The sequence below is a fragment of the Vulpes vulpes genome, chromosome 13, assembly GCF_048418805.1.
Source record: "Vulpes vulpes isolate BD-2025 chromosome 13, VulVul3, whole genome shotgun sequence".
Lineage (NCBI taxonomy): Eukaryota > Metazoa > Chordata > Mammalia > Carnivora > Canidae > Vulpes > Vulpes vulpes.
Genome location: NC_132792.1, coordinates 59,127,178 through 59,151,816, shown reverse-complemented (window position 1 = coordinate 59,151,816; position 24,639 = coordinate 59,127,178). Strand labels below are relative to the sequence as shown.

General features: G+C 37.9%; 1 protein-coding gene across 16 annotated transcripts in view; it reads right to left on the bottom strand.

Annotated features, from left to right (window-relative positions):
* Positions 1–24,639, bottom strand: part of EYA1 (EYA transcriptional coactivator and phosphatase 1) — a 350,405-nt gene that overhangs the window by 121,404 nt on the left and 204,362 nt on the right. For 4 of the 16 annotated variants that reach the window (XM_072734530.1, XM_072734524.1, XM_026012509.2 and 1 more), the window contains 4 exons: positions 21,004–21,081; positions 9,951–10,020; positions 9,483–9,628; positions 5,654–5,791 (listed from right to left, as the gene is read on the bottom strand). In XM_072734530.1, the coding sequence (XP_072590631.1) occupies positions 5,654–5,791; positions 9,483–9,628; positions 9,951–10,020; positions 21,004–21,081 (432 nt within the window). Of the gene's footprint in view, positions 1–5,653; positions 5,792–9,482; positions 9,629–9,950; positions 10,021–21,003; positions 21,101–24,639 lie in introns of those variants that run through there. The other 12 variants (XM_072734522.1, XM_026012527.2, XM_072734527.1 and 9 more) reach the window with 6 other exon arrangements.

Genomic DNA, 24,639 nt, shown 5'->3' with positions numbered 1-24,639 from the left:
CCAGAAACACTGAGGCTAATCCTAGGAACAGGAAGGTATCAAATTAAAAGGATTTCGCTTCTTCTGGGTAAACCCTACAGTTGTTTACAAACAGAAAGGTTTTGTTTTCCTCAGTTAAGTTTCTAACCTTTCGCTGGATGTACAAAAGAGATAACTAAAGCAGTTTCTAGTGATCTTGCAGCAAAGGCAATCAGATTTCCCAATCCATGAGGGTTTTACTTCGTGGGCTATTAATATCAGTACCTAAAAAATAAAAATTCAACCCTTGTTTGGCTTAAAATCTGGCACGTACAGGATCACGGGAGCCTACCATGACAGAAGTGCTGAACGGTGGAGCCAGAAGGATCTAGAAAGATCACCTGGAACAAACGTGGGCAGCAAGTATGAGGTAGTTTACAAGGCTTGGCAGTGGCACGTACCCACATATTACCAAATTAATCTGTTCCTTAAGTTCCATGAAAGTGTTAAAGTACAAACAGAGCTCAGAAATGAATGATCTAAACACTTGTTTTCTAGAGCTGGTATTTTTGACTATATACGTAGCTGTGCAATGCAATGTCTCGGTTATTCAAAGAGCATATCTGTCCTTCAGAATATATCTACCAAAGGCAACTACATTTTGATTTTCTGGAGTTTCTCTAAGAGGCTCTGCTCCTGGTGCTAGAATTTAGGCGGATTACAACATAGCAGGGTCTGACAGTTCTAACCCATTCTCCATTTTAATGCATTCTTTGGCATTTTCAGGTTTTTATCCATTACGGTTATTGTTTAGGGTTGTTAGAAGGATTGAGACAACATGTGTAAAATAATTAGAGCTGTTGGCCTTAATCATCGCTAGATAAATGTTAACTGTTATTTTGTTGTACAGGCACTAGAGTTTTCCATCTCTGCATAGCATAGTTTGTCACATTCCTATCTTCTTCCCTAATCTTGATTTCTGGAGTAATAAACAATTTACTCTTTAAATGGCTGCTGCCTCTTCTTTTTCTACTGGTTCTTCTTGCTCAGAGAGCTGCCTGGGGGATTGTTAAGGCATAAGCACCTGGTTGATGCTTCCTTCTCTCTCACCCCTGCAGAACTGAGCTCCTGTCTCTGTCAGCAGCGGTTCGAACGTCCCACTGCTTCCACTTTCCAGTGTCTCTCACCACTGCTGCCAACACAGATTCTTCTCTCTTCTGGGCTGCTTCTTCATGTTCCTCACTATTTCTTCTGGTCTCTCCCCGAATTTTTGTATCATGTTCAAATAGCCTGATTTTGTTGATAGTGATTTTCCTTTTTGCCAGCACATTAGTTAGATCTAGATCTGGATTTTTTTTTTTTTTTTTTTTTTGCAAGCTTATTTGGTTAATGGGTTCTTGGAGTTCTCATTGCTGGTTTCGTGTGTGTGTGTGTGTGTGTGTGTGTGTGTGTATACATATTTTAGTATACTATGTATATGTTTAATTTATATATGCTGTTTGTTTCCTCCCAGGGAATAGGAGAGAGGGAGCATTTAGGTAATAGTTTGCAATAGGTAATAGTTCCTAATTTGGAACTATTTGAAAAAGCTGGACAATAATAACAACGATAATAAATATTATCACCACCACATGTGAGCATTAACAATGAAAACAAGCACGGCAGTTCTTACTATGCTTCTATGCTTCTTACTATGCTTACTATGTTGGTCAGAGTGATTTATATGGATGATCTCAATCACATCTCACACTATCACTGTGGGAGTAAGACAATATCCCTACCTGAAAGGTGAGAAAATGCAGGTGTGGAGAAGTTAAACGCTGTGTTGAAGGCCCGTAGCCAGCAATGGCAGGGCTGTTCAACAGGCAGTCTAACTCTAGAACCTACACTTGTTAACCAGAGACCAAGATTTCACTGGGCAGTTGGTCTAGCCTTAGTATGTCTGACAGATTCAAAGAGGCGATCACCATAATTTTTTTTAATTAATCAGCATAACACAGTAAGCACACATTTCAGTTTGTTTAGTCTTCTGGGTTATTAGAATATTTCTTCTAGTGTTATGAAATTTTAATATTATGTATATCTACTACCTTATATTTTAAAGGTGAAAAGATCTCAGAAAAAAAGCTAAGTAAAACACTCTCAAACCACTAAAATACATAAGCTTCATCTAGGATTCCAAGTATTTTTTCAAAAAAGATTTTATTTACTTATTCATGAGAGAGACAGAGAAAGAAGCAGAAACACAGGCAGAGGGAGAAGCAGGCTCCAGGCAGGGAGCCCGACATGGGACTCGATCCCAGGACCCCAGGATCACGCCCTAGGCTGAAGGCAGGCGCTAAACCGCTGAGCCACCCAGGCTTCCGCGATTCTAAGAATTTTTAATAGCTCTAAGATGAGACCGATATAAGCAAAAATCATTCTTATTTATCCATTAGGGATAAAAGAATTGGGAGAATTTTGGAAATAATGTAAGGGATTATAGAAATTTTTATATTGAAAAAGATGTACTGAGAAGACACTCAAAGGCCAATAGACTCCCACAACGGGATATACAAGATCATTTAATAACAGCAAAGCATTTTTCATAATGCATTTAATATTTATGAAATACATACTAATCAGAATTTAATTATTTATCTAAATCTGGCCATAAGGAGTTTATAGCATATTATATATCATTATCCATCATCACACTACCGTGTTTCAAGATAATAGCATATAATTATCTGGCTTGATCTGTGGAAGTCATATCTAATAATCTAAAATTGAGTCAAGTGCCATTATAGAAATATCCATATAAAATATCTCAGTCATGGAAAATGGGTTCTGAAATCCCACTGGAAAGGCCATCCAACCAAAGGCTGCACAAAAACACAAAAAAAGTTTTAATGCAACAACCAATATGCCCAGATGCAGTGAAACCAATGGGTAGAGAAACAATGTTATATTTGGTGCTGCACGTGTCTGGACTTTAAAAAAAAATAGACAGCTTTTCCCTCTCCAAACTAACTGTATTTTCCCCTGTTTCATTTCCATACTTCTCTCTATTCTAACACTATGCTTACTCTCTGACAGCTGGTTAGCCCTCTTAGGAACTGTTTCTGCTGCATAAGCTTTCAATTTGAGAGGAGAGAAAGAATAAAAAATAACTTTCAAGGGCATTATTTCTCAAACTCTCTGAGATACAAGATCAGTCTCCACTCCTACCCCCAAACCTTCTAGAACAATTTATCAAAATACAGTAATAATGAATTACCAAAGAAGGAGATGAAAAAAGAAAGAGTATAAGTCCCATTTCTTAATACCATTATTTGATTTAACCAACATGAGATTTACTCTTGACCTACTGTAAGAATTTCTAAACACTTTACCTGAAATTTCTGTACTTTGCTCATTGTGGATGGGTAGCCAATAGACTGCCGATGGTCTTGGGCCCGGGTACCACACACACTGTGGTAGCTCTCCTCTCCAGAGGGTGCTGCTTGTTTCCTTCTGACCTTTAGGTCCCAAGGACCTTCTCCTCAAGGGGACCTGGATGCCCATCAGAGAATGGGACCTACCATGGTGCCCCATTTATTTCTCTCATAGCTCTTTGAAGCCTCTGTCCTTCACAAATGAAAGCTCTACATGCAAATAGACCTTGTTTGTCTTATAATCTGCTTCATTACTAGGGCCTAGGACTCTTAAATTCATTAATAAACTCTCTTCATCACTTTTCCTTTTTATTCTTTTACTCAACTGATATTCAGCACATGCAGAAACATAATTCTTTCCTAGGGCAGCTTTTAAAGTTCTGGAGTCAGGCAAACAGTAACATCCCTCTAATAATACATATTATCTGTTGTAAGACAACTGTTATTTTATAGCTACCAAATATATCAAAACTTTATAATTCAGGTTTTGTTGTTGTTGTTTTTCAGAGAGAGAGAGAGAGAGAACGAGAACGCATGGAGGGAGTTGGGGTAGGGGCAAAGGGAGGAGGGAGAGAGAATCTTAAGCAGGTCCACACCAGACACAGAGCCCCATGTGGGGGCTTGACCTTGCTACCTGAGATCATGACCCTCAGCTAAAATCAAGAGTTGGACACTTAACCAACCAAGCCACCCAGCCACTGAATTACAGGTGCCCCTATAATTCAGATATTTGTATACCAAGGCAAAACCAAATATGAAAAAATTAATGGATCTGCTTCCATAAAATTTTAAGTTTACTGAACAGAAAAAAAAGCACTTAAAAGTGATAAACTAGAAATTTATATATAAAATATTACAAAAGTTTAAGAACATTAAAAAATAAGACAAAGATGAATATTGACATGAAAAAAGAAAAAGGATTTATCTTCTCAATTAAAAAATGAATATAAAAACAAAATCTTGTATCTATGAAAATGACTGTTTTTAAAATATTATTCAGTGTGTACATGCTAATATGTAGCCCTTCCTTTTGTAAATGTATAACAAATCCTTAAAAGAGTCTAAGTTTAGCAATTCACGCTTAAATTCATTCAAAGGAAATAATTAAGAATGCAAATAAAATATCCATGGTATTGCCCTAGATGTCGAATAAAAGGGACATTAGTTAAATAGGATATACCTATGAAACTATGCAGTCATTAAATGCTGTAGGATTTATTGATGTGAAAAGATATTTATAGTATATTTACAATATACTGTTACTGAAAATAACAAGTTGCAATACTATATTATACAATATGGTCCCATACTGCATATCTAGAAGAATATTTATCAAAGTAATAAATAATAAATATATGAGATATTTAATTTTTTGGTTCTCTATTTTCTAGTTATTCTGTAATAAACAATTATTTTAATGTAACGAGGAATAAGAAAAGATATAAAAGATAAAAATACAAAAAAATGCTTTTGGTCAAAAAGTAGTGATAAGGGATTTAATTCAACTGTTGGCCCTAGTAAGGGGTCAAATGTGGCTAAACTGATTTGTAGTAAAAACAAGATATTAGGAGAATATTTAAATGATGAGGACTACTTTCAGGTATTTTACAGTCACATTTGCATAAGAATCATCTGACAATTACACTTCTGCCTGTGTATTCCTGAAAACAATACTGACAACGTTCAACTTTCAGCAGTTGCTCCATCTGACTTGCATTTACATTATGTTTTGTCTACAGATTCAAAATTAGAGCCCAGGAACCAGTTCTTAGAAGCAATATCTCGAAGCTGCACTGAGTGGTTGTCAATTTGATCTCTTGACCACTGGCAGGTCATATAGTTTACGCATAGCACACACTCTACTTGTAGAGTTATGATAATGACAATGAAGACATAACCTTTTTTAAAAAGGTTGGCTGGCAACACCAAGTGGCAGTGGCTAGCATGTATCACTCTACAGCCTCTCACCGCATTAACTGTCATCCTTTTCTAATTGATAGAGGCAAGCCAGAAAACTTCAACTTCATAGAGAATATTAGAGTTTTCTACAAAAAATTTCAGAGATGATTTAGAGTAACCTCTTGATCTCATAAATATGGAAGTTTAGGCCCAGAGAATAAATAAATGAAGAGCCAAACCAGAACCAGGTATCTTGCCTCTCAGCCCAGTCTACTTTCCACCCTCGACTACTACTTACACCGAACACTAGGTTCTGATTTAAAAAGTAACTATTGGACCCCCGGATCATTGAAAAAAGCAACATCAATGTTTATACAGACCTTGCATCTGGTAGCTGTATGGTGCCTGTCCAGGTTGAGGGGTACCAAAGCTTGTGCCATAGCTGAGAAATCCCGTCTGTCCAGGTGACTGAGACTGTGACAATCCACCTTCAGTCTTGATGCCTGCCCACAATGCACCTAAATCAGTTAGTGATAGCTTATCTATCTGTTCATCTCAGAAGCTGGTCAATATACAAAAACACTCCCACAACTGTTGGGTCACAAATGCTTCCCAGTATTAACCCAAGAATCAAAGGTAAACAAGCTTAGAGTAGGATATCCTCAACTGGAGCTTCAATTAAAAACAAACAAACAGAAATATTATAGACTTGAGTGACTATTCACATTGTCCTTTCCCGTTTTTCTGATTTACATTTTCTACAAACTTTAACTTCTAGGGTATCATTTCTATATTTAGTTTTGTTTTATAAGAGGTTAAAAGACCATCTCCTTCATAGTCCAGAAATAGTCATTAATTACACTTTAGATTATTCTCAAAGTTGTTGATTATTGTCAAAATCAAAATTCTGTTTTCCAAAAAGAGTTGAATTAGAGTCTCTAGCGTCACAGCATTTTTCCCCTCTGTTTTTTCCTTATTCTTCCTGCCCAAAGCTGATGTTAACACACAATTCATTTTGAAGTCAGAGGAAGCATTATTGGACCTGGAAGTAAGCAACTGAGGGGAAAACCTCCTCCCAAATACCCAGATCCCACCAGAATGTAAGCACAAAGAAAGGAGGATATTAAAGAACTGAATCTGGTTGGGCAGCATAGTCATCTATAAACAAGTGAAGCTGACCAGTAGTTCCCTTTTGTCCCTTATAGTTTCAAGTATTTATTCCAACTTTATCGTTTTAAGTGTAGCCTAAAGAACACTTTATATCATCATGATGATATAAAAATAAGGTGTTTGTGGCCCATTAAGACTTTCCAAAGCACCAGGCTGACAGCTGAATTTCAGGACTTGGGTTTAGCCGTATTGTGTGGGGTTCAGCAGTGGATTATAATTAAAGACAGTCATGAAAGTTCACAACGGTCCTTAATTTCCACAGAAGGAAGGGAGAAAAATGTCTGCCAAGTGAATTCACATGTTTGAATAATTTTACTTTGCACTTCAGATAAATAATATCTCTGGGATCTAGAATACACAGTAGGCGCGCTGTTTATTTTCATTTTAGGGGAATTTCATCAGTAGAATGAAGTTAGGTAACTTGCCTAAGGCAGTGGAAGAATCTGACTCTTGGCCCAGAGAGGCTACTATAATTCCTGGAGTATCTCTAAATAACCTCGTAATGACCTTAACAGTTAAGTCTTAACATAACCTTAACATTAAAAAAAAAAAAAAAAGTGATTTCTCCCTGTACAGGCAATCCCAAACCAATAAATAACCCATACTTATAAATAGTCCCTGGAAAACCACCTGCCTAGGCAGGTGGTTTCATGGCTCTAGAAACTCCTTTTCTTTCCTGTTTCCTCATCACCAACAGGGACTTCCCCCCTCTCTATTTGAGACTCTATTATCCAGTCTTCACTTGTACCACCCTCTGGTTTGGGCTTGGAGGTTCAATCTCTGTGATAAGAGCAGATAAGGAAAAGTAAGCAGAGGCAGAAAACACCCTCATCTACACCTAGAGAACTTCCACCCAACTAGTCTGCAAACTCATGGGTCAGCTCCATGCAGATCCAGAGAAATGCAGTTCTTTTTCCCCCACTGATACTATTGTTCACACGAAAAAATTTGCCTATCTTTTCTCACTGGTCTAAGCAAAAAGTCAGGGAGCATAAATCTCTGAAGAGGGTCTTCTTAGACCTATTAGACCTTGACTCTCAGTCATAAAAAAAAAAAAAAAAAAAACGTAAACTATGTGTTTTTCCTTCATAAGCATCGGGGAGCAGGCAGTCATTTTTCAATGCACTGGCCTAAGAAAAACAGAATGCCTATTCCAAAGCACTAGGGGCATCTCTCTGTACTCAAGGCCCAGAAAGAGAAGAAAGAAAGAGATTGGGAAAAATACTAAAGTATCAGAATCATTCCCAGGAAATGTAAAAAGACAGACAGCCCTGGGGTCAAACCCCTTGACCTGGAGCCATGCTCTTACAGTCTCTCTTGTCCTATCACATTAAAATGCCCATCCTCACTCTACTAGTTATTTGAGGTCTGAATCTCGGAACCTCTGCTCATCTTACTCTCCCAGAACAATTATTGCAGACAACAGGGACATCCACTAATGGTTCAGAACTGGAACAGTCCTAGACCACAGGCAAGAAAGAGGCAAAGGAACCTACCATGACTCGATGGGGAGAAGAAAGAACAAGAGAGGAGTCTCATGAGTGGCAGCCAAGGCAGTGCCATGAAAGGCACCTTCCCGTGGCAGCACTGGTAGGTCTAAAGTACTTTAAGTACAGTACTTTAGTAAAGACACTTTTACACTTCAAATACTCAGCTTACAAATAACATTTTGAGAATATAAATTGGGGACTGCCTCAACACATGTTATAAAGTTGAAGGTATGCAATTCAAATCAGAGATCCTTTTTCCCTCTTTTAGAACAAGAATTGTTTAAAAGCACATTGCGGATAAAATTGATCTGTATCTAATATTTCCAAAAATCTTGAGTAAAAGTTATGGAAATGAAAGATAATTCCAGGAAGTCCATTTTATGGCTGTTTCTAAAATCTGACTTAAAAATGCCTAGTTAATAAATAAACAAACAAGCTTTAAATAAAAATAAATTTTAAAAAAATGCCTAGTTAGATAATATTCAGTTCTGGATAGTTTTGAAATGAAACTCTAAAGGATAAAATCATATAATTCACATATATTTCCTAAGAAATTTTATATAGTTGATTTGGTTTGGGGTAGAGATAGAGAATAAAAAGGAATAAAGTAATTTACCTTCTAATTATTGATGTTTAAGTGCTTATTTCTTTCAATATACTACTATGAACACAGAATTACTTAATCTACTAGTGCTTTCCTTTACACTTCCATGTACTTTTTCTGGATCACTCGATTTTTTCAAGAACATGCTAATAATTCATATTTTTTCTATTCAAAGTGCAATTTGCTTAAAATTACAACTTCAATTGAAGAAAAGATGTCTTGAAATTCTAAGATTTCTTAAACTTGGGGGTCTTGCCAGATTTATTTTTAACTTACAGGTATTGATCCCTTAACAATTGAGTTAACTCACACCTAGATCAAGAGTTAACTCACACCTAGATCAAGATAATCTCCAGCTAGGAAGGAACAAATAGGGATGTGAGCTTTTAAACATTTCCTGCTTTGCCTCTCTAAAGCACAGCCCAAGCTGTGATATATAGATCACTTTTCCTAAGGGCTGATACTGCTGAAATTTGAAAGCACTACCACCCTCAAGTTCACAGCAAGGGCTTGTTGAATTCTGTTTGTACTTCCCTAATCATAGGTAGACATCTGATAAATAGGAAATGAATCTTTACCCCAAAAGACTTCATTCACTGGAGTTTTATCGCAAATATGCAACCCAAATACTTTGGATTCCAGAACCAAGTGCTTGAGTGGCAACTTAAAACTTGAGCTATAAATGGGAAAAAATAAAAATGAGAGCAAGAGGGCATATGAACTGTGCTATCTATATGCCACCGCTGACCTTAAGATAAATAGCCACCACTTCTTACAAGGTTCATTCAAAACAGGCGTATGAAGAATTTAGACCCAAAAGGTGGGAATGCTCTCTAAAAAAGTGGCCCAAGATGATGTTCGTTAGGTACCAGTCCTCTGAAACATGCGTGCACACATACAGGGATGCCCGTCCAATCCCACTACAGAGGGAAGAGGATTACTCACCATATGAGGAAATTCCATACGGCTGTCCCGGCTGTGGGTACGTGGCATATGCTGTAGCTTGTTGCATTCCTGTGGTAAACTGTGTTTGCCCATATGCAGCCATAGTTTGTGAGGAAGGGGTAGGGAGAATATGTGGGTATGGTCTGCTATTTGTCAGAAATGACAGAAAATAGAAAGCCCATGCATTAGATGGAAACATGCAAAGTAACGGATGAACAACCACATCACAAATTGCAGCTAAAGACTGTCTCTTAAAGTATGACTTTCAAATAGAATACACAAAATACTGAAATACTTCAGTAGATCTTCTAGGTGACCCTCAAAATACTTCCGTGTAAACACATTGAAGTCTCTATGAAAGGCACTTTAGTTTAAATTAAGACATTACACGTGGGCACAAAACATGACTTGAAGTAAGGTAAAAAGACTACTCTAAAAAGTCATTTATTAAGAGAAAATACATCTTACTTGGAAGGATAAATCTGTGGTGGGGAGAACTGGTGAGTTGGTCTTGGGCTGAAGCTACTGCTCCCAATGGCTGGAAAAAAAATAATGCACGATAATCACAGCAAAATACAAAATATGTGTAAAGCGTTGATCTGTTTTGAACTATAGGTAGACCACATGAAATTGCAGATATTTGCCCTTTTTGGACTGAAAAAAAAAAAAAGCTTGACCTCAGAGAAAGTTAAAATATATTGAACAATCTATGGGAACTCATGAAGGGGTTCAAATTGTAAATTAACTGTTAGAGAGAGTTGCCCTCATCTGCGATACCCGCCAGCTGCAGTCCTGGTGACTGGAAGGATCTGGTCAAAGGGGAGGGAGGAGGGTAAATCTGCAGGGCTGGGCAGGACCCAAAAGGTCACCTGGCCTATTATGTGTGCTCGGGAACACACACACCTGAGACTGGATTACAGAGCAACACCGTCTAATCTGCTCTCAGGTGAGTACAAATAGGGCCAATCCTCATTTGCCTGCATTGATTTAGCAACATTTTTTTTTTTTTTTAAGTAAAAATGCATTCCGATAGCGCACTTAAATTTCTCAGGTTGCAAGCTAAGCCTGTTTTTTCTTGTGCTGAAGCGATGTTCCTGTGCCTTTCAATTCAACATGCTCAACTTTGGTTATTCAAGTAAAAAAAGTTTTTTTTTGTTTTGTTTTTGTTTTTGTTTGTTTTTGTTTTACGATGTTATTTAAGCATTCAAGCAGAATTTCATTTCTTTTTAATCACATATACTTCATTCGATATGTCTCAGAAAATGCACTAAACTCTATCAAACATTCTTTTACACTCATTCTGAACTAAAGCAAAAAACCATTTTTGTTAACATAAGGCATTAAAATGGTAGTTCTCAGATTTATTATAAATAGGGGCTATTTTATGTGCATATACATTACACACATTTGCATTTGCATTTATAGATTTATATATACATACAGCTATACATGCTTCTATATTACATATAAATATATATAAAACACACATAAAAAGATAGTACACACACACACACTTTTTCTCCCTCAGGTTCTTCCTATCCTCCATCTAGTTAAAAATGCATATTCTTTAGGTACACTTACAAGATGAAATATATTTTCTTCTTCCACTAATAATCATGGTCTTCAGAGGCTCTATAATTAACTATACTGTATATTAAAATCCTTATATACGGTTCCATGCACTCAAAGTTTCATACATTTTTCATGATGTCACATCAGTACCTTTATACTTCTCAAATTTAATTTTCCATTTGTGTTTGGGAGAAGAGAGGTAGAGTTGGACCAGAACCTCAATCTATGAGTAATCCTTTCCTCGTAAAACACACAGGCCTAACCCAGTGACAGCAGAATAGATCTAGATTAGGACTACTCTTGCACGCAAGCTGCCAGACTTCCACCATGTGGCTCTCAGTTTGGCAGAGCTGGGGGCTACATTAAAACCATGGCAGGCCAGCTCAGCTGGTGTCCCCCCATCTGCAGGCATATGTTGAGTCACTGCTCTGTACCAGGCATTGAGTTAGATGCCGTAGATGAGATGCAAACATGCAAAGACAAATTCTGCTTGTCACATGTGGGGAGGCCGACACACAAATAGCCATGAGAGGATTAGTTTAAATATTGCAATTTATAGAAGGGAGGGATTAGAGAGCAAGGACTACCACTTGCCCAGGTCACCCATGACTACAACCTTTCCTACTTCCCTTTTCTAAGCCTGAGAAGAGACCAAGGGCAAAGTAGATTTATCCAACAGAGTAACTGGGAAGAATGATACCTTCCCTGGACAATCACAGTTAAAAACAAGTTTTAAAAAAATAAAACCAGAACAAAAACCCAATACAACCTCATGATATGAAGCCACAGAAATCCCTTTTATTCTTTTCCAGCTCTATCCCTGGGCTTTTCAAATTGTGGGTTGGGACTCATGAAAACATCATAAACTCAACCTCACAGGTTACACCCAGCAATTTTTTTTCTTTTTTAACAAACAGAATAACAGAATAGTACACAGCAGGGCTATTAACACGTGGTAAGGTAAGTTGCGTGAAGCTTGAAGATTATTTGCATAGTATAAGTGTGTACACATAAAGCGATCTGGGAGGTTGCAGAGTGTGGTAATGCCCCACAGGTTTTGAAATTAGAATTTCAGCTCAGACTGAAGTTCCAACTCCTCTATTGTCTTGGTCAAGTTACCCGGTCCCTCTAGGCCTTGCTACGTTCCCCTGTATGATGGCAATGATACTACTTACACCTCCCAGGATTGTCTGAGGACTAAATGGGAGCATTGGCCAACAGTGCAATGTGTAGTAAGTGTTAATTAGCTCAGATCTCCAGATTCCCACTATCTTTACCCCCCATCCCCTGCCCATTTGCCCTTCCTTCTGTATTTTTACTTCTACTCAATGGACAGCATCACCAACTGTCCAGCAAAATACTTAAAAGCAGGATTCTTTGTTCCCATTTGACATATGGGGCATAGAAAGTAACACATCTAAACAAACCAATGGGAAAGCTACTGTTTGAATCCACATCTGTCCGACTCTTTCCACCAAAGTATCCTATCTCCTGACCTCCTACACAAAAACTAAAAACCTCAAAATCATCTCCTTCTCCTCCATTTCATGAGTCTCAAGTCACCTGTCTCAAACCCAGATATTGCTTGTCAAGGTGTCCTACGTACTCCATCCCTGCTCCCCTGCCCTGGCTCAGGCTCTAATTAACCTCAGCCAGGTCTGCTGCCCTCCACCCATCACCCTCAACACACTACTGCTACTACGGTGATCTTTCTTAAATAGAAACTTCATGCCTATTCTCCAACTTATATCTCTCGACTGTGCTCACATTATTCCTAGGAAAAACTCCAAATTTATTGGCAGAGTACCCAAAGAGATGTAAGCATCCACCCTCCCCTGGGTTTACTAATCTGTAGCCTCCTTAGACTTGAGGAACACCCATATGTGCCCACTAGTTGGGTGGCTCTTCATACCAGACCCTCTGCCTAGGGAGGCCTCCTTACACTTTCTTTCCCCACCTTGTGAACACTTCCTCCTCTGTTGGGACTAACATATCATTTTCTCTTTAGGATAATGTCTTCCTTCTCTGTACTTTCTTGGGAGTGTTGTGAGCATTGGCAATGTAGCACTTAAACACACTGCATTTACTTAGCATGTATAGGGTATAGATGTTTCCTCTGCTAACCATGAGCTTTTGGGGCCCAAGACCTCTTGTTCTCCTTTCTTTCCAGGCAACTGACTGGGCCTGACATGTGGTAAGTAATCAATAAACAATATTTGTTTAATTACAATGTGAGGGCAGCCCGGGTGGCTAAGTGGTTTAGCGCCACTGCCTTTAGCCCAGGGCCTGATCCTGGAGTCTCGGGATCGAGTCCCACGTCAGGCTTCCTGCATGGAGCCTGTTTCTCCCTCTGCCTGTGTCTCTGCCTTTCTCTCTGTGTCTCTCATGAATAAATAAATAAAATCTTTAAAAAAAAATTACAATGTGAGATTTAGGTTGTAAGCAAAGTAGATTTTTTTTTTTTTCAAACCCTGATGGTATGAAGGATGGTTACATTATTCTAAGTCACATGTAAACAAACATAATAAACCTGATTCAGGTCTTTGGCAATATAATTGGGAATGAAGAGTATTCTTTATAAAATACATGTGACTAAGAACCCATGATGCTGCCCTAAGTATCTTGCTACTAATTACCTATGTGCCTCTAAGATGATTAAGTATTTAATGCTATATAATAAGCATTATATAATAATGCTTAAAATAAGCTATATAATAAGCATGTATCTTTTGGGATTTCCCTAAATCCAAACCCCTACAATTTTTTTTTGTGGCCTAAAGTCAAGAATCTTGCATCTCACACCTGAAGTCCTTCTCCTCTTAATTCCTTAAAACACCTTTATCTTTTTTGAGCAATAATTTAGGAATTCAGATTAATTTTAATTTCATGACACAAGAATAACCTAAAGCAAAAAGAATGCTTGCAGACTTCATCACTCATCAAGGTAAATAAAATGGTCATTTTACCATTAGGAAACTCCAAATTACATATACCAGAGCCTTGGGAACATATGGGCACCTGATACCTCACTGTTTTAGCACATTTGTTTCCTATTATTCCATTCTTTCTCATACTTCTAACATAGATATTAAAGCAGCTCCTCAATCTTGTTGTAGGGAGGGGAAGACCCAAGCTTGAGAATCTACTGAGAAGGTCAATAGAAGTCCCCAAACTAGTAGGTCCTCAGTTCACACTTCCTAGCTCCTTAATCTCAACATCACTCCTCAGTTGAACAAATGAGTTGAAAGCCTCAAAGTTTTGACTCTTCTCTTTCCTTGTACTTGTACTATTTTATTACAAATTTAGCCAGCTCTCCTTCCAGAATATGTCCTAGACCTGACATCTTCTCATTGCTCTCATTTTCCCCTCTGTTCCAATCGTCAATGTGGTGCCCATCAGAGGATAGCAGTCAGGACATCCCCGACCTTGCCCTCCTTCCTTCTCTCCTCCACTCTTTTCTCCTAAGGGAATCCTGGCACATTTAATCCTGCCTCAGTGGCTCTTCTGGGAAGTACGTGGGCTCACACAGTCCTTTCTTTTCTGAGCCAGGGCAATACTGGTCTCCCTGTGTCTATTTACCCTCTTCCCTACTCTTCTCCCATAAAGCATCCTCCATATAACAAATGGTGATCTCTTGAAAAAAAAAAAAAAAAAAAAAGTAAATCATGTCACAACTGCCCCAACCTCCAAGCCCCATTATCCTCTGGTTACATTTAAACGAACCAAAACTTAAAAACAAATAAATACATACATACACTCAAACTTATTCTCTTACTTCACTAAGATCTCTCCTCATAGGCCCACCGCTCAGAGAGGTGTATCCTCTAATAGAGGCCCCCATTCACTCTTCACTATATTATTTGACCTGCTTTCATTAATTTTGTAGCCTCTTTACTTACCCTACCACTTACCTCTTTATCATCTGTCTCTCCTATAGAATGAAGCTCTGTGAGGGCAAGGACCTCATCTACTTCGTCACTGCTATATTCCCACTGCCTAGAACATTGTCTCACATATAGTAGGTGCTCTAGATGTAATGGTTTAATGAACGAGTCAGCCCCAGAAAGTTACATCTTTTTATGAACAATTAAAATATAGAAATCATACTTGTCATATATGATATTTTTTTCTCTTCCAGAAGCATTCCTGTTCCTAATTCCAATTTTCAAATACCAGACATCAACATTGTATGATCAGTATTATCAACTGGCACTTCATGTAATAAATTAATAACAAATTTAGGCCTTGTGCAAATGGAAGAAAGAGAATGCAAAGACATTTCTGCACTCCTTAAAAACATTATTTTCAACCACAATTGTTCTTAACATTTAGATCATTAAAATATCACTTTTCATTGGTACACAGTAAATGGGCAGAACATTACATCCTAAAAACATAATAAACAACCTTGCAATTTTCAATCCAGCAACATGCCTTTGAAAAATCCGCTGCTTTCCTCCAGTCTCTCCATACCAGGTGATTTCCCTGAACAAGAGGAAGCCTCACTGCTTCCTTAATGTTTTAAGACGCTCAGATTCCTTGAAGGACAGAGGTGGAGAAAGCTACTACCAATTTCAGAATAGCTCCATTTCCTCTTTATTCTCGCTATTTCCTCAAGACACCCAGAATGGTTGGGATGTGAATTTTAAGCCATGATGGAGAAGGAAGCAGTAGTGATCACAGAGGTGAAGACCATTTTAGAGTCAATTAGAGATAGCTTTTCTCTTTCCCTTAGGAGCCCTAAGTTCTATTCACAGCTACTCCAGCATGTCATGGTTCTTGCATCTTTACTTAAGACAGAAAGAAAGAAGGAAAAAAAGGAATTAAGAGAAATGCTCTGTGTTGTCTATACCTAGAGACCTGATTCCCCAGCTCCCTCTATCCCTCTCCACTGTGCAACATGGAGAATCAATCTATGGAAAACAAGATCCCCTATAGCTTCAGTCTCCTCACCAAACCATCCTTCCACCTTCTGCTAAGCCTTTTTCCAAAGACCTTCCTTCTCTTGCATATTTTTTTTCAAGTAGAGCCTACTACTACTCTCTTAGATCCCAGATATTACAAAGATCTGAAAAACATATCTCCCACTGCTGCTTCTTCCAAAATCATTGTTTTGGTTTTCTGCTCTCCCATAAAACTCCTCCTTCTCTAAGGTTTATGACAATCCTTGAACACTTTCATGAAGGACCCTAAACCCTGCCTTGAATTTATCATAACCTTTAGTATTTGACCATGTCCCCTAGCAAGTTCCAATGTGATTTTAGGTTATGCATCCAACACTTCTCTCCTTCTGTCTAGACCTCAACTCTGGCCTACTTCAACCATCAAGCTCAGGACTACAGTGTGGACCTTTCTTTCCCCCCATTCCACGGTCTTGTGCCACAACAGCATCAATCAATACATTTGTTTACTTAACAAATATTTACTGACCACCATCGATGTGCTCAATACCATGATGGCCACCAGGGCTGTAAGTGTGAACAAGCCAAACAAAAGTCTCTTTTCTCACAGCACTATCATTTAGCAGAAGACAATGAGAAGTAATTTAAAAAGTAGTGATGAAGGCTGAGAAAGGGAAGTATGGAGGACTAGCTACAGAAGCATGTGGTAGAGGCCTCACTGAGTTTTGAGATAGAGGAAGGAGCATCCTCTCCTGCCAGAATTTTCTTTCCTTTATTTCCATCTTATCTGTACTATAACCTTATAGATGCAGGACCCCTGACATCCTTATCTTCTCTCAAATTGTTATCCCTTACTTTCACTTTTTTAAAGGTATTTATCCCAGGAGGATACATGAATAATTATTTTAAACTCTTTTCTTACTGATAGCCTCAAGTCTCTTACTTCCATATTCTTTAATGCCTTACCTAGAAAATCCTTAACCCTGGATCAAGATAAACATCTTTTGATCTGGGCAGCAAAACTCTTGTAGAGAAAAACTGCTCTATGATAAAGGCTCCATATTCATAGTTCTACCTTTATTTGGACTCTGGCTTTATTGCCAACCTTCCTTTATGTTCTAAGTAGTCTCAGCCTTCCCAAGTCCTTGTGGCATCTACTTCAAACTTCTCCATCTCTTCCAGTTCATAAGCTTATCAACTATGCTCATTTGGAGTTGCTTCAGAGGAAATGAAAGAAGCCATGGTTTATTCATGCATTCATCCATCCATCTAACAAATATCTAAGTGCTGAACATGCACCAGATACTTTTTCAGGTATTGAGAATACAAATTAACAAAACAAGACAAATCTCTGCCATCAAAGCTTATATTTTGGTGGGGATGAAACAATAAACCTATACACCAGTAAATGATACAGTTAGCAAAAGGCTGTGTTATGGGGGCGGGTATTTAGCATTAGAGAGGCTGGAAGCCTACAGTGAGACTCTTGCAACACTGAGTAGGGTGCTTGGGGTGGGGGGATACCTCACAGAGAAGGTGAGATGACAGCAGACTGGAAGGTGGTGAAGGGGTCAGGCAAGTATACAGAGAGGTGCAGAAGGATCGACAGTGCAAAGGTCCTGATTGGGAGCCTGTCTGGAATGTTGAGGGAATAGTGGAAAGCAGGCAATAGGCCTGATGACACTCGTAGCCATTGCAAGGGCTCAGTATTAACTCAGACACAATGGAGCTACTGGAGGGTTTGAGCAGAGGAAGCAGGTAGGAATTCCCTTAGCCTATTAACTCCTCCCCTACTTCATACTCAACTGCATTAATTCCCCTTCCATTGTTCCTGATGTTTCTGGGGAAAAGTTATTCCTTTTCAAAGGGAATCCACTTCTGTTTTGGATTTACGCCACTGCTGTCCCAGCAGGGCCCTCTCTGCATCAATTTTCCTCATTTTGCCTATACCTTTAACCCCCTACCTCTATAAAGTTTGTGTTGGCAGCAAAAAACACTCTGATCTAAATGCCACCCTCAACCCTATCTCCCACTTTCTAACGGACTATTTTCTCCTTTTATCGCTTACGTACTTGAACGACATTTTTCTCCTCCCTGTCTCCACTTCCTCACCTTATTGGTTAAATCATCCACTTACTCACTAAATTTTAGGAGCACATAGATCTGCTAGGACCTGTGTTGGAGAAATGGGGCAAGTTGGCATTAGGGAAAGTAAAGCACCATTCACTGAAACTGCTGTAGGCTAAATCCACTGAGGTTTCTCATTTATATTTTATTTTGGCATAACTTCACACTACAGAATAGTTGCAAAAATAGAAAATCTTCTTCTTCTCCAAGAAAATCTTGACCACAATTCCCTAAATGTAACATCTTATTATACTAGCTTTATCCTCTATTCTCTTTTTCCCTGCATATGTGTGAATGTATACGCATATAGCTCATGCTTTTTAGAGCTGCAGATATGATGTCCCTTTATTTGGTGTATATTTCTTAAGAACAAGGAATTCCTTTACCACAGGTTTTCAATATCAGGAAAAATAGCAAAGCAATACTATTATCTGTAGATACTTATAAAAACGTATCTCATTTCAGTATGTGACTTTAAACTTGCATTTTAAAATTATTACTTTCTGAAAGTACGCATGTTACACAAATATACTGCAGAATATTTTTGAAAAAAAGAATGAAGGAATATAATTCAAATTATTTTCCATCATCTGGAGAAAGCCGCCATTAAGTTTTATACACATATACATACATATAGATGTTTAAAAACACAGATTATACCGAGCATATGACCTTTTGTAACCTGCTTTTCACTTAATATAGTTAACATCTGCTCATGCCATTAAGTTTTTTTCCAAACTATTTTTAATAGCTATATACAAATCTGTCATGTAGACAGTGCTTCCTTGAAATTCTTCCTGCCTTCACTTTCAACTCAACTCTCTTCTTTTCCAGTTGAAAACCTGTGTTTTCATGTCATCCTTGCCCATCACTCTATAGTGGTCTCCCTTGCAGTCTGTCTTCAACTGTTATAGCCCACTAACTTTAACTCCCTGAACACTTCCAAAATTTCCAATCCATATCATTCCTGAGCGTCAACATCTTCAAGGGGATAATACCTCCCCCATTCAACATGCCTTTCTCTATCATGCTATTCTTGCATTCCATCACCCTAACCTGTTTTTCTGCCTTATTTATCCCCTATATTCATTGGTTACTATGCCATGAATTCAACTTTGCAAATACATCTTAATCCACCATCTTTCCCTAATATCACCAGCACCTTATCTCAGGTCTTCAGTATTTTTGGCCCAAATTAACAAAAAGTCTATCTGCTCTCTCTCCTTCAGTGCTCCAGCCCCTCTCTCCTCCTCCTACTACAGTCAGGATTCTGTATGTGAATATGATCAAGCAACCCCCGTCTTTGGATGCCTCCCACTGTGCTCAGGATACAATGCAAACATTACGTGGTACACAAATGCCTCTTTAGACTATCCTGACCTTGTCCAGCATGCCTATCACTTCCTGGTACACACCAGGAATGCTGAACCACTGGCAGTTCCAAATTCCATGCCTCTGTGTCTTGGTCTCCTCCCATGGAATGTTCCATCTGTCCAACTCCCTCTCCCCAGCCCTTTGTGTGCTTTATTCCTATTTAGTATTTAAGGCTGATTGCAGGCATCTCCTCCAAGAAACCTTTCCTGACCACCCATCCCAACCCAGTCCCTATTGGGTCCCTTCCTGGGTATTTTGGGATCCTTGACCTTCCCTCTGGAAATATCAAACTTTATGTAATGTGACAGTCTTGTCATTTATTCACCTTACCAACCCTCAAACCAGGGCCATCCTCATATATCTATGAATCCCTAAGAGCACCAAGCACATTATCTGGCATCAGTCGAATTCTAGTAAGTGTTTTATAAAAGAACTCAAGGATGCAATACCCTTTTGTTATTTCCTTATTGTTTCCATCTGGTATCATTAGTATAAAAGTTATGCATTTCTATTTCATGTTATATTTATGCATGATTCCCTTTAGTTGTGTTATGTATTAAATAAATGATCTTGAAAGCTGCAGTATGTCAATCACAAAATTATGTAAGTATAGCATGTCCATTTAAGAGGTTGGATAAACACAGCAGGTAATAAAAAAAGGTTAGAATACTTAAGAATTGCATCTGATAAACATAATTTTTTGTTGAAATAGTCCAAGCTGAGTAATATGGCAAATATATAATCAAAATCTCATGGTTACTTTACTACGACAATGACTTTCTTATCAGTAATTTCATTAGCAAAGACATGAAACTTGGATATTTTGTTTGCTGGAAGCAGACTTTGTTAATGTGAAAGAGATTAAAACTAACTTAAGGACTTAAAATTGCTTTATAAAGTCTAACTTAGGTCTACAGTTGACATGACAGTTCCCTAGGAGGATGGTTTGGTAAGTCTGCTTAAAGAGTATGAGAAGCCAAATCCTGCCTACCCAAATTTGTTTACATTTTTTAAAGATTTTATTTATTTAATGAGAGACAGACAGAGAGAGAGAGAGAGAGAGAGAGAGAGAGAGAGAGAGAGAGGCAGAGACACAGGCAGAGGGAGAAGCAGGCTCCATGCAGGGAGCCTGATATAGGACTCAATCCCAGGACTCCAGGATCACACCCTGGGCTGAAGACAGACGCTCAACCACTGAGCCACCCAGGGATCCCCCCTAAATTTGTTTAATTGGAAAAGAAATCACACAGATGAGAGAAATAGGGTAGGAGTCATTAACATAAGAAGATAATTTAGTAGAAGAAAAAAAAACAAAATCTCTTTTGATTTAATCTCCTTTATAGGCTATCAATATTTCTAGCAAACACTGGATAAAAACAACATAATTGCAGGTATGGGACTCTGAGTAAAGCTATATTACATTTATATAATACATACACACATGCATATACTCACATACATATACACTTAGATATATACTTTCATATATAAATAAACTAAGAAAAACTGTTTTGTATTAATGTGAAAAGCTAATATTTATTCCTTACCTGAACCTGAGAAATTGTCTAAAGACCCGTCTGCTGTTGTTGAAACTATTTCACTGCTGCTCATTGGCTCTGTTTTAACTACAAAAATAAACAACATATATGATATATCCAATTAATAGTTATTTGTAAAGGCATGGTAAATAAGTTATAATATTTAAAATAGTTACAATAAAATCACTTTAAAGACTATTAGTATTTGAATATAATTCAGATTAATATTTGTAATTTAAAAAAAACACCACACATTAACTATTTCCTCCCTAGTTAACCTACTGTAACAAGCTATCCTTGAAAAGAAACACTTTAGTAGTTAAATTCATTATCTTACATATTAATTGAATTGCTTATTAACAAATAATTTATCTCTCAAAATTTTTATGATGAAGATGTAAGAGTATTTCCTTGGGTTTGTAGCTATTTAGCTAAACAGAACCAAAAGGGTAGAATAAAAATACTTGGAATAGGAAATAATGCTGGTAGGTTTTCATCATGCTCAAGGACAGACTCAGGTACACACATCCACACATGGGTGCACACACACTCACACTCTTATTTATCTGACATGGCTGAAAAAGAGTGTTCAATTTAATGGGTCGTTATTAACACTCAGCCATATCTGGCTGCCAATATGTCAATATCTGATGTACACTTAGTATCAAAACCACACTAAATATAAATGAAGCAGAAATTAAGTTTTTCATTCCCAAATAAAACCAATATCAGACAGTTTGTAGGAAACTTATGATCTTTAGTAAAGTCATTTGTGGCTGTACAATAAAAACATTTAGATTTATGCTGTAGGTTCACAAAAGGAACCACTCTACTGACCTGATGATATCATTGAACCCTATTAAGCAAATATACTAGACCACCTCAGAACATTTGCCTTTTTTCCTAAGATTTAGGCTTTAATGAAGAGATAGCATTATTGCTTTCCTTAGAAATGACAGATGAAGTGCCATCATTGGAATTTGTGGTCTTCTTTGTAGAAGTTATATATCCACCCTAATGGGTTTTTAGAAACAATGCAATAATATCTTGGAGGCTACTTAAAAATCACTAACATGTTTTCCAAAACAAAGGTCCTACGAAGAGAATATCTGGGGCAGCTTCTCTCAAAAGTAAATACATTCTGAAATGGGAAAGAATGATGGAGGAAATGCAGCTTTTCCTTCTTTCAAAATTGCCTCTTATAAACAAGAGGCAAAGAACAAATTCCCTCTCCTTGACCTTTGAATCTTTTACTAATGCATAATGAGTAGTTTTCAAATAGACATTATAAGTAGTTGCAGCAGATAGTCACTTCCAAAAAATTAATTATTTAGACTGCTTCTAAACAAAGTTGAAAAATAAAACCAGTGAGTCTAAAGGGAATCACTCCAACTGATTATTTTAATGTAGACCAAACAATAGTGTAACTGAAGTTTTCACTTTTCCACCAGTTGTTTGGGGTTAGCAGTCTCAGTTGATGCTAATAAATTCTGACATAAGCCTGTATTTCCCTTTTCTCTTTACACCTGCAGGTCTTGCTCTTCATAACCATTATTCTGTCATAGATTGTGGAAAGCATATCCTCCTCTGCTGGTTCACAGCTCCAAAGTATCCTACCTGTTGTCCACATCTTCTTTTTCCTTCCTGAAAGAACTCACACAATGCCCTGTACCTATAAAGCAATAGCTCTATTTTACTCTGTACTGAACAGATTACCACAGGGATTTGAACTCATAATCAAATACAATATACTGATCAAAGATGAGAATCAGGCCCAAGGGGAATAGGTCATGTAAAGTACCTAGTATTGTCAGACTAGAAACATTATGATTAATCAGATATTAAACAGACATTAATCCTTTTAAACAATTCTCCAAGTTAGTCTCAGAGCACAATTCACAAACTCCCTAATTGGGGACAGTCTTCTTGTTTTACATGCAAAAATGAAAACCAAGGGATTAGGAAATTGCCCAAAGTCACAAGTGGCAGAAAATGGGAATTAATTTTGGATGTTTTCAATTTCAAGGCTTGAAGAAATGACAGTATTTGGCAATTCCCAATAATTAGCACTACTCTACAAGAGAGCAAAGAAAATGAGTCACAGAGCCACACACTGTGGATATAGAGGGAACTAAAACCCCATCAGTCCAGATTCTCCTAGTGTTAACACTTCCAGGCTAAGGCATTCACAGGAAGATCTCAAGTAGAAGTCCCTATCCACCTGCCTGAGAAAACGGTGAAGAAGAAAGTTTCCAGCGTACAAGATGTTAGCCCAGATTACTTTTAAGTCTTTGCCAAATGTAAGATCTATGATTCTGTATATTGGACTATAAAATTACTTGATGAAAGCTAGACTATGCCAAAACCACTCCTACTCTGGTATCTCTAAGACTTAGCCTAGCTAATTCTCCATATTATTAACTTGACCGAATATAGCTTTCACTCTCAGGAGACACATTCAATTATACTTGAAATTCCATTAAAAATAGGAAGGAAAGGAAGAGGATACTTTTTCTTTTAGGTCCCAAGTACATTGCCTTTTGCCATTGTTCAAATATGCCCATCTATAAGGAATAAAGATTCTCTTTTCCTAATGAATCCAGTTTTTTAAAAGGCTATTGAAGAGGATGTACATAAAGTAACTAGCAGGATATTCGTGATTTTATCAGGTACTGGAATTGAATACTTTGATCAGCAGGGACCTGACTCTAAAGAGATTGGAGATTTATTGTGATTTAAAGTAGTTCGAGTGAAAGCCAAATGAGGAGAGACCCCTTCCAGCTGGAAGTGTCATTGCCATGCACAGACCCACTAGAAAGTTAGAAAGACAAGACTAATCTCCAGCCATCAAACTACCCATCCTCACTAGCACTATCACATTTATAAATATGCCATAGATGGTATAATAGAGCACTCTCCAAGGCTTTGAGTTTAAAACATCACATCCCCCCCCCAAAAAAATTAAATTAAAAAAAAAATCACATCCCAAGGTTGTTTTTTTCCCCCCCAGTCTTTTCAGAAGCAAGCTCCATGCAGAGAACCCGATGTGGGACTTGGTCCTGGTACTCCAGGATCATGCCCTGGGTCAAAGGCAGATGCTCAACCACTGAGCCACCCAGACGTCCCTCATCTGTTTTCTTTTAAATAACTATACAATTCTAGGGGCCCTTGGGTATCTCAGTCAGTTAAGTGTCCAATTCTTGGTTTCAGCTCAGGTGATGATCTCAGGGTCCTGGGATTGAGCCCCATGTCAGGCTCTGCACTCACTGAGGAGGTCCTCTTGAGGATTCTCTCCCTCTGCCCCTCTACCCACTCATGTGCACCATCTCTCTAAAATAAATAAATAAATCTCAATAAATAAATGTACAACTCTTATCTCCATTGTACTTTTTCCTTCATTACAGGATTTTAGTCTATTAGAATACAGCAATTTGTATTCTTTTGCCCCCACTCAAGAGTCTCTTCACCACTCCAAGTATTCAATCTTCCATCCAATACTGTAAGGATCTCCTCATCTCTAGAAATATTCAGAAACTCTCCTTTACCTCTTTAATCTTCACAATCTCAACTCCTCTGCTCAGCCATGTATTCTAGACCTGCGCTATACAGGGCAACTTGCTACTCTTCAGGGGTGCCTCAAACTCC